General features: G+C 64.6%; 3 protein-coding genes across 4 annotated transcripts; 2 read left to right on the top strand and 1 right to left on the bottom strand.

Moving 5' to 3' along the window:
* Positions 1–776: 776 nt before the first annotated feature.
* On the top strand, positions 777–9,629 carry ATXN7L2 (ataxin 7 like 2). 2 transcript variants are annotated; one of them, XM_056511225.1, is made up of 11 exons: positions 777–879; positions 2,882–2,956; positions 3,080–3,184; positions 4,020–4,203; positions 4,288–4,550; positions 5,849–5,931; positions 6,015–6,241; positions 7,128–7,308; positions 7,481–7,602; positions 8,381–9,125; positions 9,354–9,629. In XM_056511225.1, the coding sequence occupies exons 1-11, from the start codon at positions 783–785 to the stop codon at positions 9,366–9,368; spliced, it is 2,097 nt and encodes a 698-aa protein (XP_056367200.1). In that variant the 5' UTR covers positions 777–782; the 3' UTR covers positions 9,369–9,629. The 2 variants fall into 2 exon arrangements, with proteins under 2 accessions (XP_056367200.1, XP_056367199.1); XM_056511224.1 differs by lacking the exon at positions 777–879 and having other exon boundaries at positions 2,456–2,956; positions 7,149–7,308.
* Positions 9,630–10,801: 1,172 nt separating this feature from the next.
* On the bottom strand, positions 10,802–13,882 carry AMIGO1 (adhesion molecule with Ig like domain 1). The gene has a single exon (XM_056511231.1). The coding sequence runs from the start codon at positions 13,792–13,794 to the stop codon at positions 12,316–12,318; it is 1,479 nt and encodes a 492-aa protein (XP_056367206.1). The 5' UTR covers positions 13,795–13,882; the 3' UTR covers positions 10,802–12,315.
* A 4,951-nt stretch (positions 13,883–18,833) lies between these two features.
* GPR61 (G protein-coupled receptor 61) lies at positions 18,834–21,867 on the top strand. Its single transcript, XM_056511233.1, has 2 exons — positions 18,834–18,970; positions 20,178–21,867. Exon 2 carries the CDS (start codon positions 20,299–20,301, stop codon positions 21,628–21,630), a length of 1,332 nt encoding a protein of 443 aa, XP_056367208.1. The 5' UTR covers positions 18,834–18,970; positions 20,178–20,298; the 3' UTR covers positions 21,631–21,867.
* The last annotated feature ends 715 nt before the right edge of the window (positions 21,868–22,582 follow it).

The following is a 22,582-nucleotide window of genomic DNA, read 5'->3' as shown; positions in this document are numbered from 1 at the left end:
GGTACAGGGTTAACTGTGGACCTCAGATCAGTATTGGGCTAATGGAGGGTCCCAGACAGCGGACCCCAGACCAGTAAAAGGATAATCAGGAACCCCAGTCCGGTATTGGGATAGTATAAGGGATCACCTGGGACCCCAACCAGATATGGGAATAATGGCAGGGAGTCCCAGTTCCATAAAGGGATAATACAGAACCCCAGACCAGTAAAAGATAAGGGGGGATCCTAAGCTGGTATGGGCATAACGGGGATCTCCAGCCCCGTACAGGAATAACCTGGAACCTCAGCCTTGTATGGCGATACCCTGGGCTCAGAGCCCAGTATAGAAATAACTGTACCAGACCCCAGCCCGTTATGGGAATTACTGGGATTCTGTGTGCGGTATGGGGACAACAGAGAACCCCAACCTTGTATAGGGACACCGAGTGCCCTATATACCTGTTATGGGGATCCCCGTATAGGGATAACAGGAGACCCCAGCCTGGTACAGGGATCACTTGGGTGAGACCCACTGTGAGATCCCACAGTGCGAGCTCCCGGGTGCTCCAGCCGGTATCGAGCTCCCGGGTGCCCCATGCCGGTATGGTGCCGCAGCCGGTATCGAGCTCCCGGGTGCCCCATGCCGGTGTGGTGCCGCAGCCGGTGCGGCTCCCGGTCGGGCCGGGCGGGGGTCGCCCCGGGACTACCGTGCCCGTGGTGCCGCGGGGCGGGCGGGGCGCGCGGCGCATGCGCGGGGCGGGGGCGGCGCGGGGGGGCGGCGGTGCCGCGGCGGCGGCGGCGGCGATGGCGGCGGAGCGGCGGCCGGTGCCCGGCCTGGACGAGTTCGCGGGGCAGAGCTGGAGCGCCTGGGTGGAGCGGGCCGGGCCGCCCGCCGACAGCGGTGAGGGCGGCGGCGGCGTGGGGGGGCTTCGCGAGCGGGGCCGCGCCCGCCGACCCCCGGTCCGAGCGCCGCCGCGCGGCGGGCGGGCAGCGGCACCGGGAGAGAGAGGGGAGTCCGGCACCGGGAACCGCGAGCAGGGCATCCTGCACCGGCCGCTGGGAACGGGGCATCCTGCGCTGGGAACCGGGAACGGAGCATCCTCCGCCGGGCGCTGGGAAGCGGTGCTGCACCGGGCAGCAGGAGCGGCTCGTTCTGCTCCGGGAACGGGGCACCGGCAGCGGGGCATCAGTGGGAAACAGGGCACTGGGAACCCTGCACCGGGCATCGGGACCCGGCATCCCGTGCCAGGAGCTGGCGCACAGCAGAGGGTGCCGGGTCTGGATGCCCAGTGCGGGGATCCCAGTGCCCGGTTTCTGGTGCCGGGTGCCCGGAGCAGGTTGTCCTGGCATGTCCTAGGATGTTCCCTGGCACTGGGAACTGGACACCTGGAATGAAGCATCCTGTACTGGCACCTGGCACTGGGAGCAGGGCAGCCAGACCTGGCACGCTGCACTGGGAACCTGGTGCTGGGAATGGGCAACCTGCACTGGGATTCTGATACTGGGAATGGGGCATCCTGCACTGGGAATGGGGCATCCTGCACTGGGATTCTGATACTGGGAATGGGGCATCTCGCACTGGGCATCTGGTACTGGGAATGGGGCATCCTGCACTGGGATCCAGACATTAGGAATGGGGCACCTGGCACTGGGAATGGGGCACCCTGCACTGGGATTCTGATACTGGGACTGGGGCATCCTGCACTGGGATCCAGACATTGGGAAAAGGGCACCTGGAACTGGGCATCCTGTGCTTGCACTGGGAACTGGGCACTAGGCAGCCACACTGGGCACTGGGATTCAGGAGCTGGGCACAGGATCTCTGCACTAGGAACTGGGCACCCATCACAGGGCACTGATCTGGCACCAGGCACCCCAGTCTGAACCCTGTGCCTGTTATGGGGAGCCAGTTTTGGGTGCCCCCTCCTGGATTCCAGGTATCCCAGGTGCAGTGGACACTGGTGGGAACAGAGCAGTAACTGGAGAGCCTGGACTGGGAATTAGTTGCCACCATTACCCCAGACCAGGCAGGAGGTGCTGGGAGCCCCAGGTGGGGGACTGGGCAGACTGGGCATCACTTGCTGAGCACTGGGATATCCTGCACTGGGAACTGGGCAGGGCACACTGGGAGCCAGGTGCCCCTTACTGGGAGCTTGGCAGCATCCCTGTGGGCTCTCAGCACTGGGACTGGCTGCCCCAGACTGGGCACCACTCATGGTGCATCTGAATGGCTCTGGGTGCCCAGAATGGCACAGCTGGATGGAACTGGGTGCCCAGTATGGCACAGCTGGATGGAACTGGGTGCCCAGTATGGCATGGCCTGATAGGACTGGGGAGGGACTGGACACCCAGTTTGACACAGTTGGCCAAGTCACCATTGCCACTGGCTCAGTCCCCCCAGGACAGAGCCCAGGACAGCAGCCAGGCACAGCCAGTGGAGCCACAGCTGTATGGGAACCAGGGTGACCCAAGGGTGTCAGGATGTTCCCAGGGGTGTCTTGTGCCAGGACTGGGGTGTCCTCAGAAATGTTACATCCCATCCAGGATGGGGCTGTCCCCAAGGGTGTCCCATCCCAGCACCAGGGCTGTCCTCAGCAATGTGCCATCCCAGGGCAGATATATCCCAAGGGTGTCACATCCCAGGACAGGGTTTTCCCAGGAGTGTCACATCCCATACTGGGATGTCACCAGGAACATCCATCCTGCTGGCACTGGGCTGTCAGGATGGGGACCCTGGGAATGGTGACACAGCACAGGGCAACTCCACTCACAGGATGGATCTGTCTCTGATCTAATTTTATCTGCTTTAATTGTTCCAGGAGCAGGAATGCCGGGACTATCCCCGTGTGGGAGCACTGGGACCATCCCTGTGCCAGCCACTGACAGGATTTTGTCTCTGCCAGGATCAGGGTCAGAGCTGGAGGAAAATGGGAAGAGTGGCAGCAAGAAACTGGACACCATGACCCTGATTAAGGAAGGTGAGCTCCTCTCTGGGGTGAAACCCAGCGTGTTGGGGCTGTGTGAGCCGTGGAGCTGGGATCATTGCCTGCAGTGCTTCCAGCAGCACAGGTCTGTGCCAGCTCACTGAGCTCTCCCCACAGACATGGACATCTTCGGGCACTGCCCTGCGCACGACGAGTTCTACCTGGTGGTCTGCAACCACTGCAGCCAGGTGGTGAAGCCCCAGGCCTTCCAGAAGCACTGTGGTGAGCCAGGGAATTCCAGGAATGGCTATTCCAGCCCGTGGTGCTGGGAACAGCACCGGGAGTGGCACCGGGGCTGGCTGAGGGGTACAGCCCGGGGGCAGGGAGGGGACTTTCTGGGAATTCTGGGAATGGCTATTCCAGCACTGGGAATATCACTGGGGCTGGCTGTGGGATACAGCCTGGGGGCAGGGAGGGGCTCACAGCGGTGGGAGCTCTGGTGTGGGCTAACAGTGGGCTTATCCCATCCCATCCTGTCCCATCCCATCCTGTCCCATCCCATCCCATCCCGTCCCATCAATCCTGCCCCATTCCGTCCCATCCTGTGGATCCGATCCCGTGGATCGCATCCCATCCCATTCCATGGATCCCATCCCATGGATCCCATCCCATCCCATAAATCCCATCCCTGGATCCCATCCCTGGATCCCATCCCATCCCATCCCATCCCATCCCATCCCATCCCATCCCATCCCATCCCATGGATCCCATGAATCCCATCCCATCCCATCCCATGGATCCCATGAATCCCATCCCATCCCATCCCATCCCATCCCATCCCATCCCATGGATCCCATGAATCCCATCCCATCCCATCCCATCCCATCCCATCCCATCCATGTGCTCATCCCATGGATCCCATCCCGTGGATGCAACCCATCCCATCCCATCCCATCCCATCCCATCCCATCCCATCCCATCCCATCCCATCCTATTGATCCCATGGATCCCATCCCATCCCATGGATCCCGTGAATGAATCCCATCCCATTGATCCCATCGATCCCATGGATCCCATCCCATGGATCCCATGGGTCCCCTCCCCTCCCCTCCTGCAGAACGCCGGCACGGCCCGCTCAGCCAGCTCTACGCCCGCGCCCCCGCGTGCCACGTGGCCGTGAACGGGCAGCCGGTGCCCGGCCGGACTCCCGGGGCGGCCAAAGCCCTGCAGGAGAAACATCCCGGCGGCCGCGGGCGAGCGCAGCCCCTCCCCGAGCACGCGGACAAGGACAACAACCTCTGGTGAGCGCCGGGACGGGCGGCGCCGCCGCTCCCGCCGCGGGGTCGCTTCCATCCCACCCCTCCTCCCCGAAACTCTCTCCGCAGCTTGTTCGTGCCCGTGGTGAACCTGGAGAAGATTCCCAGCATCCCCAAACCGGACGGGCACGGCATCAAGGTGCCCCCCAAAGCCGTCCCCACCAACTCCAAGGAATCCCTGGGGAAAGCCGCGGCTGCCGCGGTGCCCGCAGAGCCCCCGGTGCCGGCCGGGGTCGGGGGGGATTCGGCCATGCCGGAGAGCAGCCCTGCTCCGGGGGACAAGGATGGGGGGGCCCCCAAAGCGCCCCCCAGGCCCCACAGGAAGCTGGCGCGTGAGTCCCCCCTTTCCTTGCCGGCCGTGGGGGGGGGCGGATGATCCCAGCGGGACATCCTGGTGCCGGGATTCTGGCAGCCAGGTCTAGCAGTGGGGTAGGTACCAGGGGAGCTGCTCCCCCCTGTGCTCTGCTGGGCTGGGGGGGTCCCTGCCCTGCCCCCAGCTCGGGTCATCCTGCAGGTTTAGGGCCCCCCCATTTCACTGCTCCCATACGAAAGCGGGAGCTGGGGATGGATCCCCAAATTCACTCGTGTGTTCCTCCAAAAATGGGGTCAAACGTGTGTCCCTAATAAAAATAAGGAGGTAGAACGTGTCACCCCACAGTATGGGGGTTGAACTTGTGTCCCCCACAAAAACATGAGAATTGGATATATCACCTCCAAAATATGGGGGTCAGATATGCATTCCCCTCAAAATATGAGGGTTGAATATGTGGCCCCCAAAATAGAGGTGTTGAACATATGTCACCTCAAAAATACGGTGTTTGAATGTGTACCCCTGCAAAATATGGGGGTCAAATGTCTCACCCCAAAATATGGGTGTTAAGTGCATGGTCCCCCAGGATATGGGGGTTAAACACATGTTGCCCCCAAAATACCTGGGTGAACGTGTGTCCCCCCAAAATATGAGGGTCAAATGTGTATTCTCTGAAAATATGGGGTTGAACACATGTCCCCCATAAAATATGGGGGTTGGACATGTGTCACCCCAAAATATGGAGACTGGACAAATATCCCCCCCAAAATTTGGGGGCCAAATGTGTTGTGCCTCCCAAAATATAGGGGTATAACACATGTTCCCCCCCCAAATATGGGGGTCAAATGTGTATCACCCCAAAGAATGTGTGTCAAATGTGTGTGCCACCCCAAAACAGGGAGTTTGGATGTGTGCCATCCCAAAATATGGGGTTTGGGCATATGTCACCCCAAAAGATGGGTGTTGGACACATATTCCCCAAAATATAGGAGTCAAACATGTGTCCCCCTGCACCCCAAAATACAGGAGCCAATTGCTGCTGTGCCCACAGACAGTCCCAGGTGATAGAAATGCAGGACCCAGGTGAAAATGGGGGGGTCACCCCAGGGAAGGGGCAAAAAAGGGGGGGGTGCAAGAAGGGCAAAAAGGGGAGGGAGCAGCACATGGTGAACCCCCAAAAAACCCTCAAAACTTCTCAGGGCTGTGTCCCCCCGCTCAGAGCTGCTCCAAGGAGTGGGTGCTCCATGCCCAGCCCTAGTGGGGGGTTTTGGGGTGCCCCCCCAGCACTCCCCAGCACCTGCTGCCTCCCTGTCCCCCCAGGTAAGGAGTGTGACCTGAACCGGCAGTGTGGGGTGCGGAACCCCGACACCAACAAGCTCTGCACCCGCCTGCTGACCTGCAAGGTAGTGGAAGACGGGGAGGGGACACCCCAATATCCCACCCTGGGGGTTTTGGGGGGTGCTGAGCCCCTCCTGCTGTGTCCCAGATCCACTCAGTTCACCAGCGCCGGGAGGTGCAGGGTCGGGCCAAGGACTTCGACGTGCTGGTGGCCGAGCTCAAGGCCAGCGCCCGCCGAGGGGACCCCCCAAAGGACAGGAGCCCCCCTGAGAAGGACCCACTGCACCCTGCCCTGCAGGACACCCCCTCACTGCTGCAGCCCCCCAGTACCCCCCTCTGCCGAGCCAGGCTGCCCCACTGCTTGCACCCCCCCAGGTGAGTACCCCATTAATTTTGGGGGAGGTCTCCTCTCACCTTTCCCCACCTGAATTGTGGGGGGATGCATTGAAAGGGCAGGAATGGGAGTGAGAATTTGGGGGGGTCCATCTCACCCCCTCTCCACCTGAATTGGGAGGGGGATGTGGTTTGGAGCAGAGATTTGTGGGGTCCTGTCTCACAATCTGAATTTGGTGGGATGTGGATGGGAACAGGGATTTGGGGGTCCTGTCTCACAATCTGAATTTGGGGGGATGTGGATGGGAACAGGGATTTGGGGGTCCTGTCTCACAATCTGAATTTGGTGGGATGTGGATGGGAGCAGGGATTTGGGGGTCCAGTCTCACAATCTGAATTTGGGGGGTGTGGATGGGAACAGGGATTTGGGGGTCCTGTCTCACAATCTGAATTTGGGGGGATGTGGATGGGAACAGGGATTTGGGGGTCCTGTCTCACAATCTGAATTTGGAGGGATGTGGATGGGAACAGGGATTTGGGGGTCCAGTCTCACAATCTGAATTTGGGGGGTGTGGATGGGAACAGGGATTTGGGGGTCCTGTCTCACCCCCTCCCCACCTGAATTAGGGGAAGATGTGGCTGGCAGCTGGGTTTTGGGGGGTCCATCTCACCTTTCCCCACCTGCACTGGGGGATGTGGCAGGGCAGCAGGAATGTGACTGAGGAATTGTGGGGTCCTGTCTCAGCCCCTCTGCACCTGAATTGGGAGGGGGAGTGGATAGAAGGGGGTCTGGGGGGATCCCCATCTCACCTTTCCCTATCTGAATTGTGGGGCACATTGTAGGGATTAGGAGTGGGAATTTGGGGGGGTTATTGTCTCACAGTGACAATAACACATTGAGCACCCCAAAACTTCCTCTCCTGTTCAGGGCCCGACTTTCCTCTGACAGTGACCCCGAGGATGCTCCGGCCACCTCTGGGGAGGGGAGCATGGGAAGCTTCCCCCTCCCCGTGCCCAAGGGGGGCAGCCGCGTGTCCAGCGAGGAGAGCGAGGAGGAGGGGGGCGAGGAGCCCCCCCGGACCCCAGTGCGGCCACCACGGCCTCAGGCGGTGAGTGAGGGGACCCCAAATGGGGCGGGGACCCCGAGTGGGGCGGGGACCCCAAATGGGGCGGGGACCCCCAGCTCCGCCCGCAGCCCATCCCCGCGTCCTTTCCCGGCTCCGGGAGGGGTTGAGGCGGGGGCTTGGGGGGCTGCAGTGACCCTGGCCCGGTGCCCCCCAGTTCTGCACCTTCGGGAGCCGCCTGGTGACCCCGGGCTGTTACGTGTTCGACCGGCGGCTGGACCGGTTCTGCGCCGCGCTGGGCTCCATGCTGGAGCAGCACCTCAGCGCACACAGGTGGAGGTGAGGGGGGCTGAGGGGGGCCAGGGGACAAGGTTTGTGCCCCACAGAGTCCCAGCGTGATGTTGGGATTGTGGGGGGAGGAAGGGATGGGGATTTTGGGTCTCTTGTTGCATCCCCTCCCTGTCCAAACCGAGCAGGGGAAGGTGAGGATGCAGGGATGGGAGTGGGATGCTGGGGGGGGTCTCATTTCACCCCATTCTGATCCAAACTGATGAGGATAAGGTGGGGATGGAGGGATGGGAGCAGCGTTTTGGGATGCCCTCCCTACCTGAATCAGGAAGGATTGGGGGGACAAAGATGGGAGTGGGGGTTTTGAGGGGTCCCATTTCCCCCCCTTCTCACCCAAATTGGGAAGGACAAGATGGGGATGCAGGACTTGGGGAGGGGGGGCAGGTTCAGTTCATCCCCTCACCTGAATTGGGGTGGAACAAGGCAGGGGTGTGCTGGGGATTTGAGGGGATGTCCTGTTTCACCCCTTCCCATCCAAATTTGGGGCAACAAGGTGGGGATGCAGGGCTGGGAGTGAGGACTTGTGGGGGCACCCATCTCACCCTTCCACACCTGAACTGGGGGGGACAGGGTGGGGTTGGAGGGGTGGCAATGAGGATTTGGAGGGATGGCAGTGGGGATTTGGAGAGGTGGGAATGAGGATTTGGAGGGTTGGGAATGAGGATTTGGAGGGGTCCCATCTCACCTCTCCCCCTCTGAACTGGGGGGATATGACTGGGAGCAGGAATTTTGGGGGTTCCCCATCTCACCCTCCCCTCCCTTCCCACAGGAAGATCCCTCCAGCCGTCGTCCCCCCTCTTCACCTCCCCGCGGCCCCCCCCAGCCCCGCTGCCCCCCTTTCCGGCCCCGCAGCCCCCTCCCCGCCCCTGCGGACCCTCCCGGCGCCGGGGGGCTGCCGGCTCCCCACCAGCCTCACCTACACCGTGGGGTCTCCCCCCGCGGCCGCCGCCTGCAGCCAGCCCGAGTGCGGGGGAGGGGGCACGCAGTCCATCACCTCCCCCCTCCCCGCCAACACCCCCTCGCCCTCCTTCAGCAAGCTGCCCCCCGGCAAGGCCAGCAAATCCCCCCGGGCGCGGGGCACGGACACGGAGCCCCCCCGGCCCTGGCAGCTCGCGGCCGGCGGCCCCCCTTACAAACGGACCTGCTTGGGGGACAGCAAGGGCAGAAATCAGGGGGGGACCCCCCCCGGCAAGACGAAACTCGCCCCCCCGGCCTCGCCCTCCATCGCCATCCTGAACGGGACCCCGCGGGTGCGCCGGCCGCCCCCCGCCCAGCCCTGCGCTGCCCGGGACCCCCAGACGCCGCTGCCCGGGCTGGGGGGGCTCTCCGAGGACGAGGTGAAGAAGCGCAAGAACGCGGCCACCTACTGCCGACCCCTGAAGGCCAAAGGGGCGCCCCCCCTGCCCGGCCCCCCGGCCCCGCCCGGCCCCGGCGGCGCCGCCCCGGGGGGCTCCGTCCGCAGGAAGAAACCGGGGGCGCCCCTGGGCTTCCAGGAGAAGAGGAGCGCCCTGAAGGTGGGTGGGGAAACGGGGGGACCCCCCTAAAGGGTGCAACGCTGGGGTTGGGGTCGCTGTGCCCTGAGAGTTACCCTGTCCTGGGGGGGGACATCGTGGTGTGGTGGGGGGACACCCCAACCCTGGGGACACCGTGGGGCTCCCCGAACCCCGGGGAGAGCCCCCAGCAAGCCCGTGTCCCCCCAATGTCCCCCCAGTGTCCTGACTCGCCCCCTCTCCCCCCCGCAGTCCAAAGCCCATTAACAGAGGGGTCACCGGGGGCCCCCCTGTGTCCTCCCCACCGGGAAACGCCAGAAAAACCGATGAAGGGGAAAAAAAAAAAAAAAAAAAAAAAATTCCCAAGGAAACACGAAGGAAAATCCCAGACTTCCAGAAAATACCTCAAAACTCTCAGTTCTGTTCTCTTGCTGCTAAACCAGCCCCGGGATGGGGGCGGCACTGGGGACCCACCCGGCCGCGGATATTTATAAGAAACGGTTGTTGCTGTTTTTGTTCTTTTTGTAAAAAAAAAAAAAAAAAAAAAAAAAAAAAAAAAAACAAAGAGAAAAAAAAAGAAGAGTTGTGTAGTGGGGGGTGGTGGGGGAAAGGGGTACTGGGGAGTTGTGGGTTTTGGGGCTGGGGTCAGGGGGTCTTTGGGGCACAGGGGGGTCAGTGGGGCAGGGGGATACTGGGGGCCATGGGGAATTATTGGGGGGGTGTCATTGGGAGCTGGAAGGGGGTCACTGGAGTTGTTAAGAGTGTTCAAGAAGCGGTGGGATATTGGGGGGCTATGGAGGGTTACTGGGGAGCAAAGGGGTCTTTGGGGCGCTGGGGGGGCTGTGGGGCTGGGCAGGGGTTCCTAAGGGTCTTTGGGAAGCTGAGGGGGTTATTGGGGTGCTGGGGGGTTTACTGGGGGCTGTAGGGTGTCTTTGGGGTGCTGTGGGTGCTGCAGGGTGGGCAGCCCCCCCCATAAGGCTTTTTGGGGGGCTGGGAGTAGGTCAGTGGGGTCATTGAGATTCTGGGGGTTCACTGGGGGGCTGGGTGGTGGTAAATAAGGTTGTTGGGGTGATGGGGAGGCTCAGTGAGCTCACTGGATGGTGGCATACTGGGGACCACAGGAGGTTTTTGGGGTGCTCAGGGGGTTTGTAAGGGTGAGTGGGGTTCATTGGGGTGCTAGAAGGGTACAGGGGACCACAGAGGGTCTTTGGGGACTGGGGGGGCAGCGGATTAATCAGGGGGCTGGGGAGATCAGTGAATTGCTTGGGGGTGGCCTCAGTACAGCAGGGTGGTCCTGGGGACCATGGAGGGTTATTGGGGTGCTGGGGGGTTACAGGGGGGATCCTGGGGACCATGGAGGGTTATTGGGGTGCTGGGGGGTTACAGGGGGGATCCTGGGAACCATGGAGGGCTATTAGGGTGCCGGGGGGGTTAAAGGGGAGGTCCTGGGGACCATAGTGGGGTCATTGGGGTGCTGGGGGGATCATTGGAGTGGGGGTGAGCACGGGGCTGGCAGCAGGGGGGCTGCCCAAAACCCCCTCCCAGCACAGCGTGTTGGGGTCAGATGGGGGCAGGAAGGGCAGCAGGGCCCCCCACTCACCCTGGGGGATCCCATCCCAAACCCACCCCCACCCCAGCAAGGGGTCCCACCTTGGGGACACCCCTTTGAGTCCCCCAAAAGCAGGTGAAGGCTGCACAGGCACGAGGGAAACACGTTTATTGTGGCCGAGGCATCGGTGGGCATTGCCCAGTGCAGGGGGAGGTCCAGGGTGGGGACAGGGGACACAGGCGGGGCTGGCGTGGGGACGTGGGGGGGGCACCGCCTTTTTGGGGTGCCAGAGCCCCCCGGTCCCACCCCCTGTGGGGGAGGGGGCTCTGTCTGCAGCTGTGGGTTGCAGGGGGGGTCAGGAGAGTGTTGGGGTTCCCCGGGGGGTGGCAGACCCCCCGTGTCCCCCTGGGGGTGGCACATGCTCCCCGGGGGACTCATGCTTGGCCATGCACATGCCAAGGGGGGCGGGGGGAGTGGGGGGCGCAGGGAGGGGGGTTCTGCCTGGTGCTGCCGTTCTGGGGGCTCAGGGCTGCCACTGTCACTGTCCCTCACTCCTCCAGTGCCTGGTGGGGCTGATGCCCTGCAGTTGGTGGCCATGTCCTCACAGAGACTGGTCCCTGTGGTGACCACAGCAGCGATGCTCAGTCCTGAGGGACAACGGTGGGACCCCCAAAAATGAGGGACACGGTGCTGGGAGTCTGATCATCCCTCCTGCCCAGGGAAAGTCACAGCAGAAGATTGTCCCCATGGTGTGTCCCCTCACACCCTTGTCCACTGCAGTGCCCTGCTGACCTCGGCACGGGCCAGGGATGATGCTCAGTCCTGAGGGGCGATGGTGGGACCCCCAAAGGCTGGGGACACAGTGATGGGGGTCCAGCCACCCCTCCTGCCTGGGGACAGCTGGCAGTGGGGACACAGGACATCCCAGGGGACTCCCCACCGTGTGTCCCCTCACACCTTTGTCCCTCGCAGTCCCTCCGTGATCTCAGCAGGGGCCAGGGATGATGCTCAGTCCTGGGGGTGATGGTGGGACCCCCAAAAGCTGGGATATGGTGGTGGGGGTCTGGCCACCCCTCCTGCCAGGTGACAGGCTGCAGTGGGGGACTGCCCCCTGTGTCCCTTCACATCCTTGTCCCTTGTGACCTCGGTGGGGTCAGCAGTGATGCTCCGTCCTGGGGGGCAATGGTGCTGCCCCCCAAGTTGGGGACAGGGCAGTAGGGGTCCAGCCACCCCTTCTGCCCATGGCATGTCCGTGGGGAACGAGTCCCAGCAGCAGCAGGAGCACAGGGTGTCCCGGTGGACTGTCCCCATGGTGTGTCCCCTCACGGTCCCTCTGTGATCTCAGCGGGGTGTGGGACCACGCTCAGTCCTGGGGGTTGATGATGGGACCCCCAAAAGCTGGGGCCATGCCGGTGGGGGTCTGGCCACCTCTCCTGGTCACGGTGGGAGACTGTCCCCAGAGTGTGTGTCACTTCTTTGTCCCTCGCTGTCCCATGGTGTCAGTGACCTTGGCGGGGGCCAGCAGCGATGCTCAGTCCTGAGGTGCGACGGTGTGACCCCCCCAAGCTGGGGACACGGCAGCGGGGTCTGGCCACCCCTCTGCCCAGGGACAGCTTGCAGCGGCTGGCACGGGGTGTCCCTGGGGACTGTCCCCACAGTGTCCCCTCACACCACGATGGGCGTGTCGGAAAAGACCGAACTCACCGAGTCTGGATCCGACACCTTCCTCTGCGCCTTGGGGCCCTGCCGGGGGGGCAGCGGGGGGCTCCCCCCGCCCTTGAACCTGCCGTTCTGCCCCGTGCCAGCGCCGGGGGCCACGTGCGACCCGCAGGGCTCCCCGGTGCCCCCGGCGTGGTTGGGGGTGGTGCTCAGCACCGACGAGTTGATGCTGTCGTCGCGCGGTGCCGGCGGCTTCTCGGCGCCGCGGCAGCAGCAGCAGCGGCACGGAGTGAGGTACAGGTAGATGAGCACCAGCACCACGCTCAGGATGCAGCCCACCAGCGTGGTGTAGGCCGTGTTCAGGGTGTCGTGGGGGCCGTGCAGGGTGAAGTTGTGCACCAGCAGCTCCACGTAGAGGGTCTCGTTGAGGAGGGGTCCGGCCACCCAGCAGGAGTAAGTGCCGGCGTCCTCGGGGCGCAGCGCCCGCAGCTGGAGGCTGCCGTTGGCCAGCAGCACCACGCTGCCATTGCCCCCGTCCCCCAGCACCCGCTCCCCGCCCGGCGTCACCCAGTGCCGGCTGCGCACGCCCTGCCAGCGGCTGTCACAGCCCAGCGTCACGCTGTCCCCCAGGTGCGCCTCCAGCACGGCCTCCTGCGCCTTGCTGCAGTTGAGCGGCTGCTTGCCCGCCAGCTCCAGGATCTTGACGAGAGCGGTCGCTCCGGGCGGGAAGCAGCGCAGCTCGTCCTGGAAATCCTCCACGGCGCTGAGGTGGCGGCGGCGGCCGCGGTCCAGCAGCTGGAAGAGCGGGCAGTCGCAGGCCAGGGGGTTGTTGTGCAGGTAGAGGCGGTCGCGCAGCCAGGCGGGCAGCGCCTGCAGCTCGCCCGAGGGCACGGCCCGCAGCCGGTTGGCCGACAGGTCCAGCAGCGCCAGCTGCGGCAGCCGGCTGCCCTCCCGCAGCAGCTCCAGCGGGAAGCGGGCGATGCGGTTCTGCCCCAGGTAGAGCTTGCGCAGCCGGCCCAGGTTCTCGAAGGCCGTGCGATCCACCGTGCTGATCTCGTTGTTGTAGAGCAGCAGCACCTCCAGCTCGCCCAGGTCGCTGAACAGGTTCTCGTCCAGCGTCCGCAGGCGGTTGGAGGACAGGTCGAGGTGGCGCAGGCGGGGCACGTGGGCGAAGGCCTCGGTGGACACGAAGGCCAGCCCGTTGTGGCTCAGCAGCAGCGAGTGCAGGTGCGGCAGCCGCGCCGGCGCCCAGTCCGCCCGCAGCCGCGTCACGTTGTTGTGGCTCAGGTCCAGCACGGCGGCGAAGCGCGGCAGCGGCGCCGGCACCGCGCTCAGGTTGGCCTGCGAGCAGCTCAGCAGGTTGGAGGCGCAGACGCAGCGCGGGGGGCAGCTCCCCCCGGCAGAGCCCCATGGGGACAGCAGGGACAGCGCCAGCAGCAGGGACAGCGGCTCCATGGCCGCGCGCGGGTGACAGGATGGTGGCATGACGGGGATACGCAGCGTGGGGAGCGGGGGGGGCTTCAGTCACATGGTGTCACGATGTGGAGTGGCTTAGTCAGCCAGTGTCACAACACGGGGTGGCTGCAGTCACAGTGTCACGGCAGGTGCAGGGCTCGGGGCTCACCCAGCCCCACTGTGCTTTCAGTCACACGGTGTCATGGCAGGCACCAGCTTGAGGGCTCACCAGGTCATGGTGCAAAGTGGCTTGGTCACTTGTATCACAGTCCGAGGTGGCTTTGGCCACCCAGTGGCAGGTGCCAGGCTGGTTGATCGCTTCTTGTCGCAGTCCAGGGTGGCTTTGGTCCGCCAGTGTCACAGCATGTGCCCGGCTCAGGGCTCACACAGTGTCAGCAGTCCACGATGGCTTCAGTCGGGTGGTGTCACGGCATGCTCTAGGCTCACTCAGCCGGTGTCACGGCACACAGTCCACTGGTGTCACAGCACACGCCGATCTGGCTGCTCACCTGGTGTCATGGTGCAGGTACCTGCTGTCACAGTGCTGAGGGGGCTGTCACCCAGTGCCGCGCTGTGCACCCAGTGTCATTGCCTGCCGTAGCTGCGGTCCCCCGGTGTCACGACATGGAGTGGCTCTGTGCCCCGGCGGCCCCTCAGTGTCACAGCTGGGTGGGGTTCAGCCCCTGGTGTCACAGGGTGTCTGTCCCTGGCTCACTGCCCACCCAGGTCACGGTGCGGGTGGCTCTGTCTCCGCTGTTACGACATGTCCCCACTGTCACGGCCCACCGGGGCAGGTCGGGCTCCTGCCCGCTCCCCCCGGCCAGGATCCCCCGCCCCCGGTCCCGTGCAGGGCCGTGCTGCGGACGGAGCGGCGGAGGATGCTCGCTGCCTCCCTCCCTCCTCCTCCCGGGGCGTTGCCGGGGCTGGGCTCGGGCCCGGACCGGGAATGGGGTCGGGGAGTTACCGGGCCCGGTGCGGCGGCGACCGGGCAGGGCCGGGCCCAGACGAACCGAACCGGACAGAGTCAAGCGGAGCCGAACCGAGAGAATCCCAGCGGAGCCGAACCGAAAACGAACTGAGCCGAGCGAGGCCGAAGAAAGCCGAGCGGGCCGCGCCGAACCAAGCCGGGCCGAACCGGGTCGAAGCTTCCCGATCCTCCCCGAGCTCAGCCGAGCAGAGCCGAGTCCAGCCCGAACGCAGGCGAACCTTCCCGATCCTCGCCGAGCTGAACCGAGCGGAGCCGAGCCCGGTCCGAGCGCAGCCGAACGGTTCCGACCCGGCCCGAACGCGGCCGAACCGCCCCGATCCGCCCCGGGACGGGGTGTGGGGCAGGCCCGGTGCGCACGGCCCGTCCCCATTGGCTGCGGCCGCTCTGCGCTCCGCCAATGGCGGCAGCGCGCGGCTTAACCCGCCGAGCGCCGCCGGCACCGGCACCGGCACCGGGCCCGGGTCTGTGTCCGACACCGGCCCTGTGTCCCACCCCAGCACTGCGTCCGACATCGACCTCAGCCCTGTTTCCGACTTCTGCCCCAGCCCTGTGTCCGGCCCCGGTTCTGTGTCCGGCCCCGGTTCTGTGTCCGCCCCGGTTCTGTGTCCGCCCCGGTTCTGTGTCCGCCCCGGTCCCGTGTCCGACCCCAGCCCCAGCTCCTGCCGCAGCCCCGGCCCTGTACCGGTCCCGTGCTCATTTCCCTCCCCAGCCCAGCCCTGTGTCCGACCCCGTCCTCATCCCTATTCTGGCCCGTCCACAGTCCCCACTCCCTTCTCCATCCCCGTTCCTGTCCCGATCCCGTCCTCATCCCCCTCTCCATCCCCAGCTTCTTTCCCACCCCAATTCTCATGCTCATCTTTATTCCCATCCCTATCCCTGTCCCCTGGATCCCTATCCTCATCCCCGTCCCCCTTTCCATCATCCCAGCCCCATCCTTGTCCCTATCCCCCATCTCTATTCTCACACTTATCTCTCCCCTATCCCCATTCATCCCCATCTCTAACCTCTTTCCCATCATCCCCCTTCCATCCCTGGCCTCATCCTCGTCCCCATCTCCCAATCCCATCCTCTCCCCATCCTCATTCTCATCCCTGTCCTCTGTACCTATTCCCTTCATCCCCATCATCCCCATCATCCCCATCATCCCCATCATCCCCATCATCCCCATCATCCCCATCATCCCAATCCTCTGTACCCATTCCCGTCATCCCCATCCCCATCATCCCCATCCTCACCCCTGTCCCCATCCCCGTTCTCATCCCCATCATCTCTATTCCATCCCTATGCCCATCCTCATCCCCATTCCCCTCTTCTTCCCCAGCCCCTCCATCTCATCTCACCCCATCTCCATCCCCATGCCATCCATGGCAGGCCCAGCTCCAGCTGCACTCCCAGCCCCATCCCACCGCCATCCCCACTCCTGACGGCGCAGCCCCAAACTCCCCATTCCACCCTGAAGTCCCGACCCCACCCACAGCCCCACCCGCTACCCTCGGACAGAGGGGACTCCCCTGCCCGGGACCCCCGAGGGGCACCCCTGGCTGTCACAGCCCCAGCCGCACCCCCCACTAGTGGCTCTCCTTCCCGGTAGTATTTTTAGATCTAAACATTCGTGCCGGATTTTGGGTCCAAAATTAGAGGGAAAAGAGCTGGAACAAACCATGCTGGGATGATGCAGCTTTTTATTGCAAAGGGGGGCAGGGATTAAAAGGAACCCCTGGAACACAGAACAGGATGTCCTCAGGGTGCCCCTCACCCTGTTCCCTTCACCCTAACTTCCCCCCACCCCCGGTCGGATGCCCCCCCTTAGTCACACAAGGAATTTTGTCCTTGGGTCGTCCTTATTTTCCCAGTTTTAATCCGGGAGTTAATCCCTGCCCAAAACCCACTGCCCAGCACCCCTCCCAACAGCCTGCCCCACCCACAGCCTGACATCCCCAGGCCAGCGCTGGGCTTTGCGTGTCCTTGGGGGGCCCTGGGTGTCCCAGGGGGCAGCAGGATTGGTGCCGGGTGCATGTGATACACACGTGTGTCAGCACACACACACACACACACACAGACACACGTGTGCACAGCCCAGGGACGTGTGTGTGCCCCCACAGGCGTATCTGCCAGATATCTGCCAGATGTGTGACCCCCGAGGCAGCCACACATGACACAAGCATGTATCCAGGTGTGCAAACACACACACACACACACACACACACACACCCCCACAGACACACCCAGACAGACACACACACACACATACACACACACATGTGAACGTGTTTAACCTGCTGGTCCAGCAGGGGTTCTGCAGATGGGACAGGGACAAGGGTACTGGGGTGCCAGGGGCTGGGGTGCAGGGGTGCTGGAGGAAGGATAGCCTGGGGTATTGGGGTGTTGGGGTGCCAGAATGTGGAGGTACTTGGGGGGCCAGAGTACTGGACTACTGGGGTGCCAGGACACTGAGACACTGGGGTGTCAGTGTCCTGGGGCACTGGGTGTTGGATTGCTGGGGTGCCAGGGTACTGGTACTGGGTTGCCTGGGGACTGGGGTGCTGGGTAGCAGGATGTTGGGGTGTCAGTAGCCCTAGGATGCCATGGTGCTGATATCCTGGGGTGCCAGTGTACTGGGTACTGGGGTGCCAAGATGTCAGGATGCTGGGATAGTGGGGTGACAGGACACTGAGGTGCTGGGGTTCCACTGCTCAGGGGCACTGGGATGTTCAATTGCTGGGGTGCCAGGGTGGTGAGGCACTGGGGTGCCAGGGCACTGGGATACTGGAGTACCAGGGTGTGGGGTGCCAGGGTGCTGAGCTATTGAGGTACTGGGGTGCCAGTGTGCTGGGGTACTGGGGTGCCAAGGTATTGAGTACTGGGATGCCAGGATGTTGAGGTACTGGGGTCCCAAGGTGCTGGGATAGGAGGGTGGTTGGGGATTGGGGTGTTGGGGTGCCAAGAAAATGGGTACTGGGATGCCAGGGGCTGGGGCAGTGGGGTGCTTGGGAACTGGGGTGTGGGGTGCCAGCAGAATCAGGGATACTCGGGGTGCCAGAGCGGGGTGTCTGCCATGGCGGGGTGTCCCCAGGCGTTCCACACAAGTGGAGGGTGCCCACACGGGTTCCCAGGATACGGGGGGTTCCGTGTGTGCCCCCACTCTGGGGACCAGGACTCACTCCCGTGCTCTGCTTCCACCGCCGGGGCCGGACCCCGGGCAGGATGGATCCTGTGATCCCCCGTATCCCGCTCACCGGGATCCCGCTATTCCCGCTATTCCCGCTATTCCCGCTATTCCCGCTATTCCCGGTGCCCGGGGTCCCACCGGGAGCCGCCCGCGGGCCCCAGGATGCCGGGGCTGGTTCATCCGAGGTCGGGTGTTTCTAATCTGGTTTGGGTGGATTTATTTTTGAGAGCCCGTAGCCTGGCAATGGGCACGTGACGCGCGGGGACACACGTCACCCCCGGATCACTTGTCACCCCCATCCCGGGAATGGGACCGGGTGGCCGCGCATCCCACCCGGGCACCCTCGGGGTGGGGTCAGGGCACTGCAGGGGGAAAGTTGGCAGCCCGAGCAGGATTTTGGAGGGGCGGAAAAGACGGGCACCCCTTCCTGCGAGGGAATGGCCACGTCCTGGGAAAACTGAGGCACGGGGCGTGGCGGGGAGGGACACGGACCCCATCCCGTTTGCTCCATTGCTGAACAAGGGAAGGGGCGCTGGGGTGGGGGTAGGCAGAGCTGGGGGGCGTCTGCGACCCCTCTGAGGGGCTCAGCCCGGCACCCCCACCCCACCCTGTGCCCCATCCCCCCGTTCCCACCTCTCCCCGCCGCGAGCACCTCCGCCTACACCCCCCGAGCTCCCTTTCCCTTCCCCAGCGACCGCCCCGTGCCCTCCCCATCGCTCTGGGGCGGCAGGTGGGGAAACTGAGGCACGAAGCGCTGGTCGGGGCAGCACACGGGGGGTCGCACCCTCCGCTGTGCGCTGGGGGGGCAAATCCAGGCTTTAGCAAGCAGCGCCCACCCCAGTGCGGGGCTCGCAGCTGCGGGGCTCAGGGGCCGCTCCCGGTACCGGGCGAGGCGGGCGGCACTAGGACCCAGCAGCCGCGCGGTGCGGAGCAGCCCTCGCCGCAGTGGCTCCAGCCCCGAGCATCCCCCGCCAGCCCGGGGACACCCCCCGGCCCCGACCCCTCCCCCGGCCGGAGCGGGGACCCTCGGCTCCATGCAGACCCCCAGGGTAGGTGCCGCGGCCGAGCAGCCCCGCCGGGGGGCGATGGCCTGGGAAGGTGGGGAGATGCTGGGGGGTGGGGGAGACTCCCTCTGAGGTGGGAGGGGGGTCCCCAACCGGTGACATCGCTCCGGAGCGCTGGGCGAGGGAAATGGGCAGGGAGAAGGGGAGGGGGGACCCGCGGCTGCACCCCCATTCCGTCAGCATCCCTCCCTCGGGGTGCAGCAGGTGCAGGGGTGGGGACCCCCGCCCCCGTCCGGGGTGTCCGGGGGAGCCCCCACATCCCCCTCATATCCCCATGGAGGGAGCTCAGGGTGGGGGGGGTCACGCAAGGCCTCCAAGCACGAGGGGTGAACCCAGGACTTGGGGGTGCTGGGCCCTCCCCTCCCCTCATTCTCAGGATCACCCACCCATCCCGGCCCCGCGGTGTGGTCCCAACACTCTGGGCAAAGGTCTCCACTGCCGTGGTTTGGGTTGAAACGTTGGAATTTGGGAGGTTTAGCCCAGAACAGCTCATTTTTGTGGGGAACAAGGCTTTTGGTTGGGGAAGGGATTTGATGTAGGGATTGATGTCGGTGGAGATGTATAGGGAGAGATGGGGACTATGTGTGAGGGGGTCACAGCTGTCCTGAGCCCTCCCTGGGATCTCAGGTGTCCCCCAGAGCTCTCTGTCCCCTCTGGCAGCTCTGCCTCCCCCCACGTGCCTGGGGGCTGTGGCTGGGGGTCACAACTGGGCTGAGACCCACCCTGTGTCTCTCAAAGGTCGGCTGTGATCCCACCATGGCTCTCAGGGGTCCCCTCTGGGTCTCCCCCCTCTTCTGACAGCTCCACCTACCCCCGGGTACCTGTGGGATGCAGGTGGGAGTCCAGCTCACCTCTCAGGGGGTCCCCCAAGGTTGTGTCCCCTCGTGACAGCTCCATGTACCCCCCAGCAGAGCTGTGACCCCTGCCTGGCTGTCATAGGTCACCTGTGAGCCCCCCAGGCACTCAGGGTTCCCTCCAGGGTCTCTCCACCCATGACAGCTCCACCTTCACCCCAGGTACTGGGGGGGCTGCAATTGGGGGTCCTGCTCAGCTCTCCCTTCAGAGTCTCTCCCCCTTTTCTGACAGCTCCACCTCCCCCCAGGTACCTGGGGGCTGCACCTGGGGGTCCAGCTCAGCGCTCAGGACTCCTCCAGAGTCCTGCCCCCTCCAGTGACAGCTGCACCTCCCCCAGGTACCCCCTCGCTGAGCAGCGGGGACATGAGCGGGGCTGGGGGACACCTTTGGGTGCTCTGAGTGCCACGCCCACAGCGGCGCCCCCACCCCCGGAGCACCGAGGATGTGAGTCCCCGGCGATGCCGTGCGCGCCGCCGGGCCGGCGGCACAGGATGGAGCCCTTCCTGCCCTCCCCGTGGGGCTGGAACGGCTCTAGAGGGGGGTCCCGGCCCCCCAACAGCAGCGCCGAGGCCAAGCCCAAGGACACGGCCTCCAAGTCGGTGGGGCTGTTCTTCATGGTGCTGCTGGACCTCACGGCCATCGTGGGCAACGCCGCCGTCATGACGGTCATCGCCAAGACTCCGGCGCTGCGCAAGTTCGTCTTCGTGTTCCACCTGTGCCTGGTGGATTTCCTGGCTGCCCTGACGCTGATGCCGCTGGAGATGCTGTCGGGCTCGGCCGTGTTCGAGAGCCCGGGGCTGGGCGAGGCCGTGTGCCGCGTCTACCTGTTCCTCAGCGTCTGCCTCACCTCCATGTGCATCCTCTCCATCTCCACCGTCAACGTGGAGCGCTACTACTACGTGGTGCACCCGCTGCGCTACGAGGTGCGGATGACGGCGGGGCTGGTGGCCGGAGTGCTGGCCGGCGTGTGGCTCAAGGCTGTGGCCACCTCGCTGGTGCCGGTGCTGGGCTGGTTGTCCCCCGACCGCCCGCCGGCGCCCGGCGCTCACGGCTGCTCCTTGCAGTGGAGCCGCGGGCCATCCTGCAAGGTCTTTGTGGTCTTCTTCGCCGCCTTCTACTTCGTGCTGCCCCTGCTCATCATCGTCGTGGTGTACTGCGGCATGTTCAAGGTGGCGCGGGTGGCGGCCATGCACCACGGCCCGCCGCCCACCTGGATGGAGACGCCGCGGCGGCGCTCGGCGTCCCTCAGCAGCCGCTCCACCATGGTCACCACCTCGGGCGCTCCTCGGACCACCCCGCAGAGGATGTTCGGCGGGGGCAAGGCGGCCGTCGTGCTGCTGGCCGTGGGCGGCCAGTTCCTCTTCTGCTGGTTGCCCTACTTCTCCTTCCAGCTGTACACAGCGCTGAGCACTCGGCCCTTGGCCGGGCCGGCGGCTGAGACTGTGGTCACCTGGCTGGGGTTCTGCTGCTTCACCTCCAACCCCTTCTTCTACGGCTGCCTCAACCGGCAGATCCGCGGCGAGCTGGGCCGGCTCCTCACCTGCTTCTTCAAGCAGCCCCCCGAGGAGGACCTGCGGCTGCCGAGCCGCGAGGGCTCCATCGAGGAGAACTTTCTGCAGTTCCTCCAGAGCACCGGGCGCCCACCAGAGCCCCCCAGCCCCGAGCGGGACCTGCCCCCCGTGGATTTCCGCATCCCGGGGCAGATCGAGGAGGAGGCGGAGGGGATGGAGTGGGGCGGGGGGAGCGGGGTGTTCGTGCCCGTGGCGGGCTCTGCCAAAGCGGGGCTGTAGCGTCTGGGGGGGTCGGGGTAAATGTGGCTGTGAGGGGAGAGATGGTCATAGTGACTTGTTGAGGGGGGGGTTTCGTCACTGCCACGGAGGGTTGGAGGTCCCACAGTGCTTACTGGGATTGCCATGGAGGGTGGGGGTCCTCGCTGCAGCCACAGGGATTTGGGGGTCCCACAACACACGCTGGGGTGATGGGGTGGGGGTTCCTTGCTGCAGTCATGAAGAGTTGGGGTCCTGTGGCATTTGTGGAGTGGGAGTGATTCTCACTGCTGTGGGGGGTTGGGGGGTCCCACAGCACTTGTTGGGGTTTGGGGGGTCTCTGTCACCACAGCGGGGGATTGGGGGGTCCTACGACTCTGGCTGATGTGTGTGGGGTCCTTATTGCTGAGGGGGACCGCGGGTCCCACCGCGCTCGCCGGGGTATGGAGGGTCCTCATTGCTGCCATGGCAGGTGACGGGGGAGCTCCCACGACCCTCGGTGGGTTGGTGCGGTGTGGGGTCAGCACTGCCGCCACTTCGGGGACCGGGGGACCGCGGTTGGGGGGGGCACAAACCCGGTGATGGGCCATGGATAAGGGTGGGGGGCTCGTGTTTGGGGTGTCCCCAGGAGGGCTGGCCCCTCTGCAGCCAGGGAAGGGCAGGGAGGGGGGGCTGCCTGAGGAGGGGGTCCCCTCCATCCCCCCATGGCCCTGAGACCCCTCCTCAGCCGCGAAGCTGAGGCTCGATCCTCTGGGGGTGCGGAGCCTGGACCCCCTTCATGACCGCAGGGTGGGAAGGGCAACCGGGGGCTGGAGGGCTGTGGCCGCCACAGACTCCACCGACCCCCTCAAGGACTACAACTCCCATCATGCCCGCAAACAGCCGGAAGCAGGGAATTTCCCATCATGTCTCGCTCTACCGAGGCGGAAGTAAAGCGCTTTTTTCCCCATCATACTCCACTCTAACGTGGCGAAAA

Source organism: Oenanthe melanoleuca, chromosome 26 (genome assembly GCF_029582105.1).
Source record: "Oenanthe melanoleuca isolate GR-GAL-2019-014 chromosome 26, OMel1.0, whole genome shotgun sequence".
In the NCBI taxonomy this organism is placed as follows: domain Eukaryota; kingdom Metazoa; phylum Chordata; class Aves; order Passeriformes; family Muscicapidae; genus Oenanthe; species Oenanthe melanoleuca.
The sequence above is the reverse complement of the archived record's forward strand: the minus strand, read 5'-3'. Positions and strand labels throughout refer to the sequence as shown.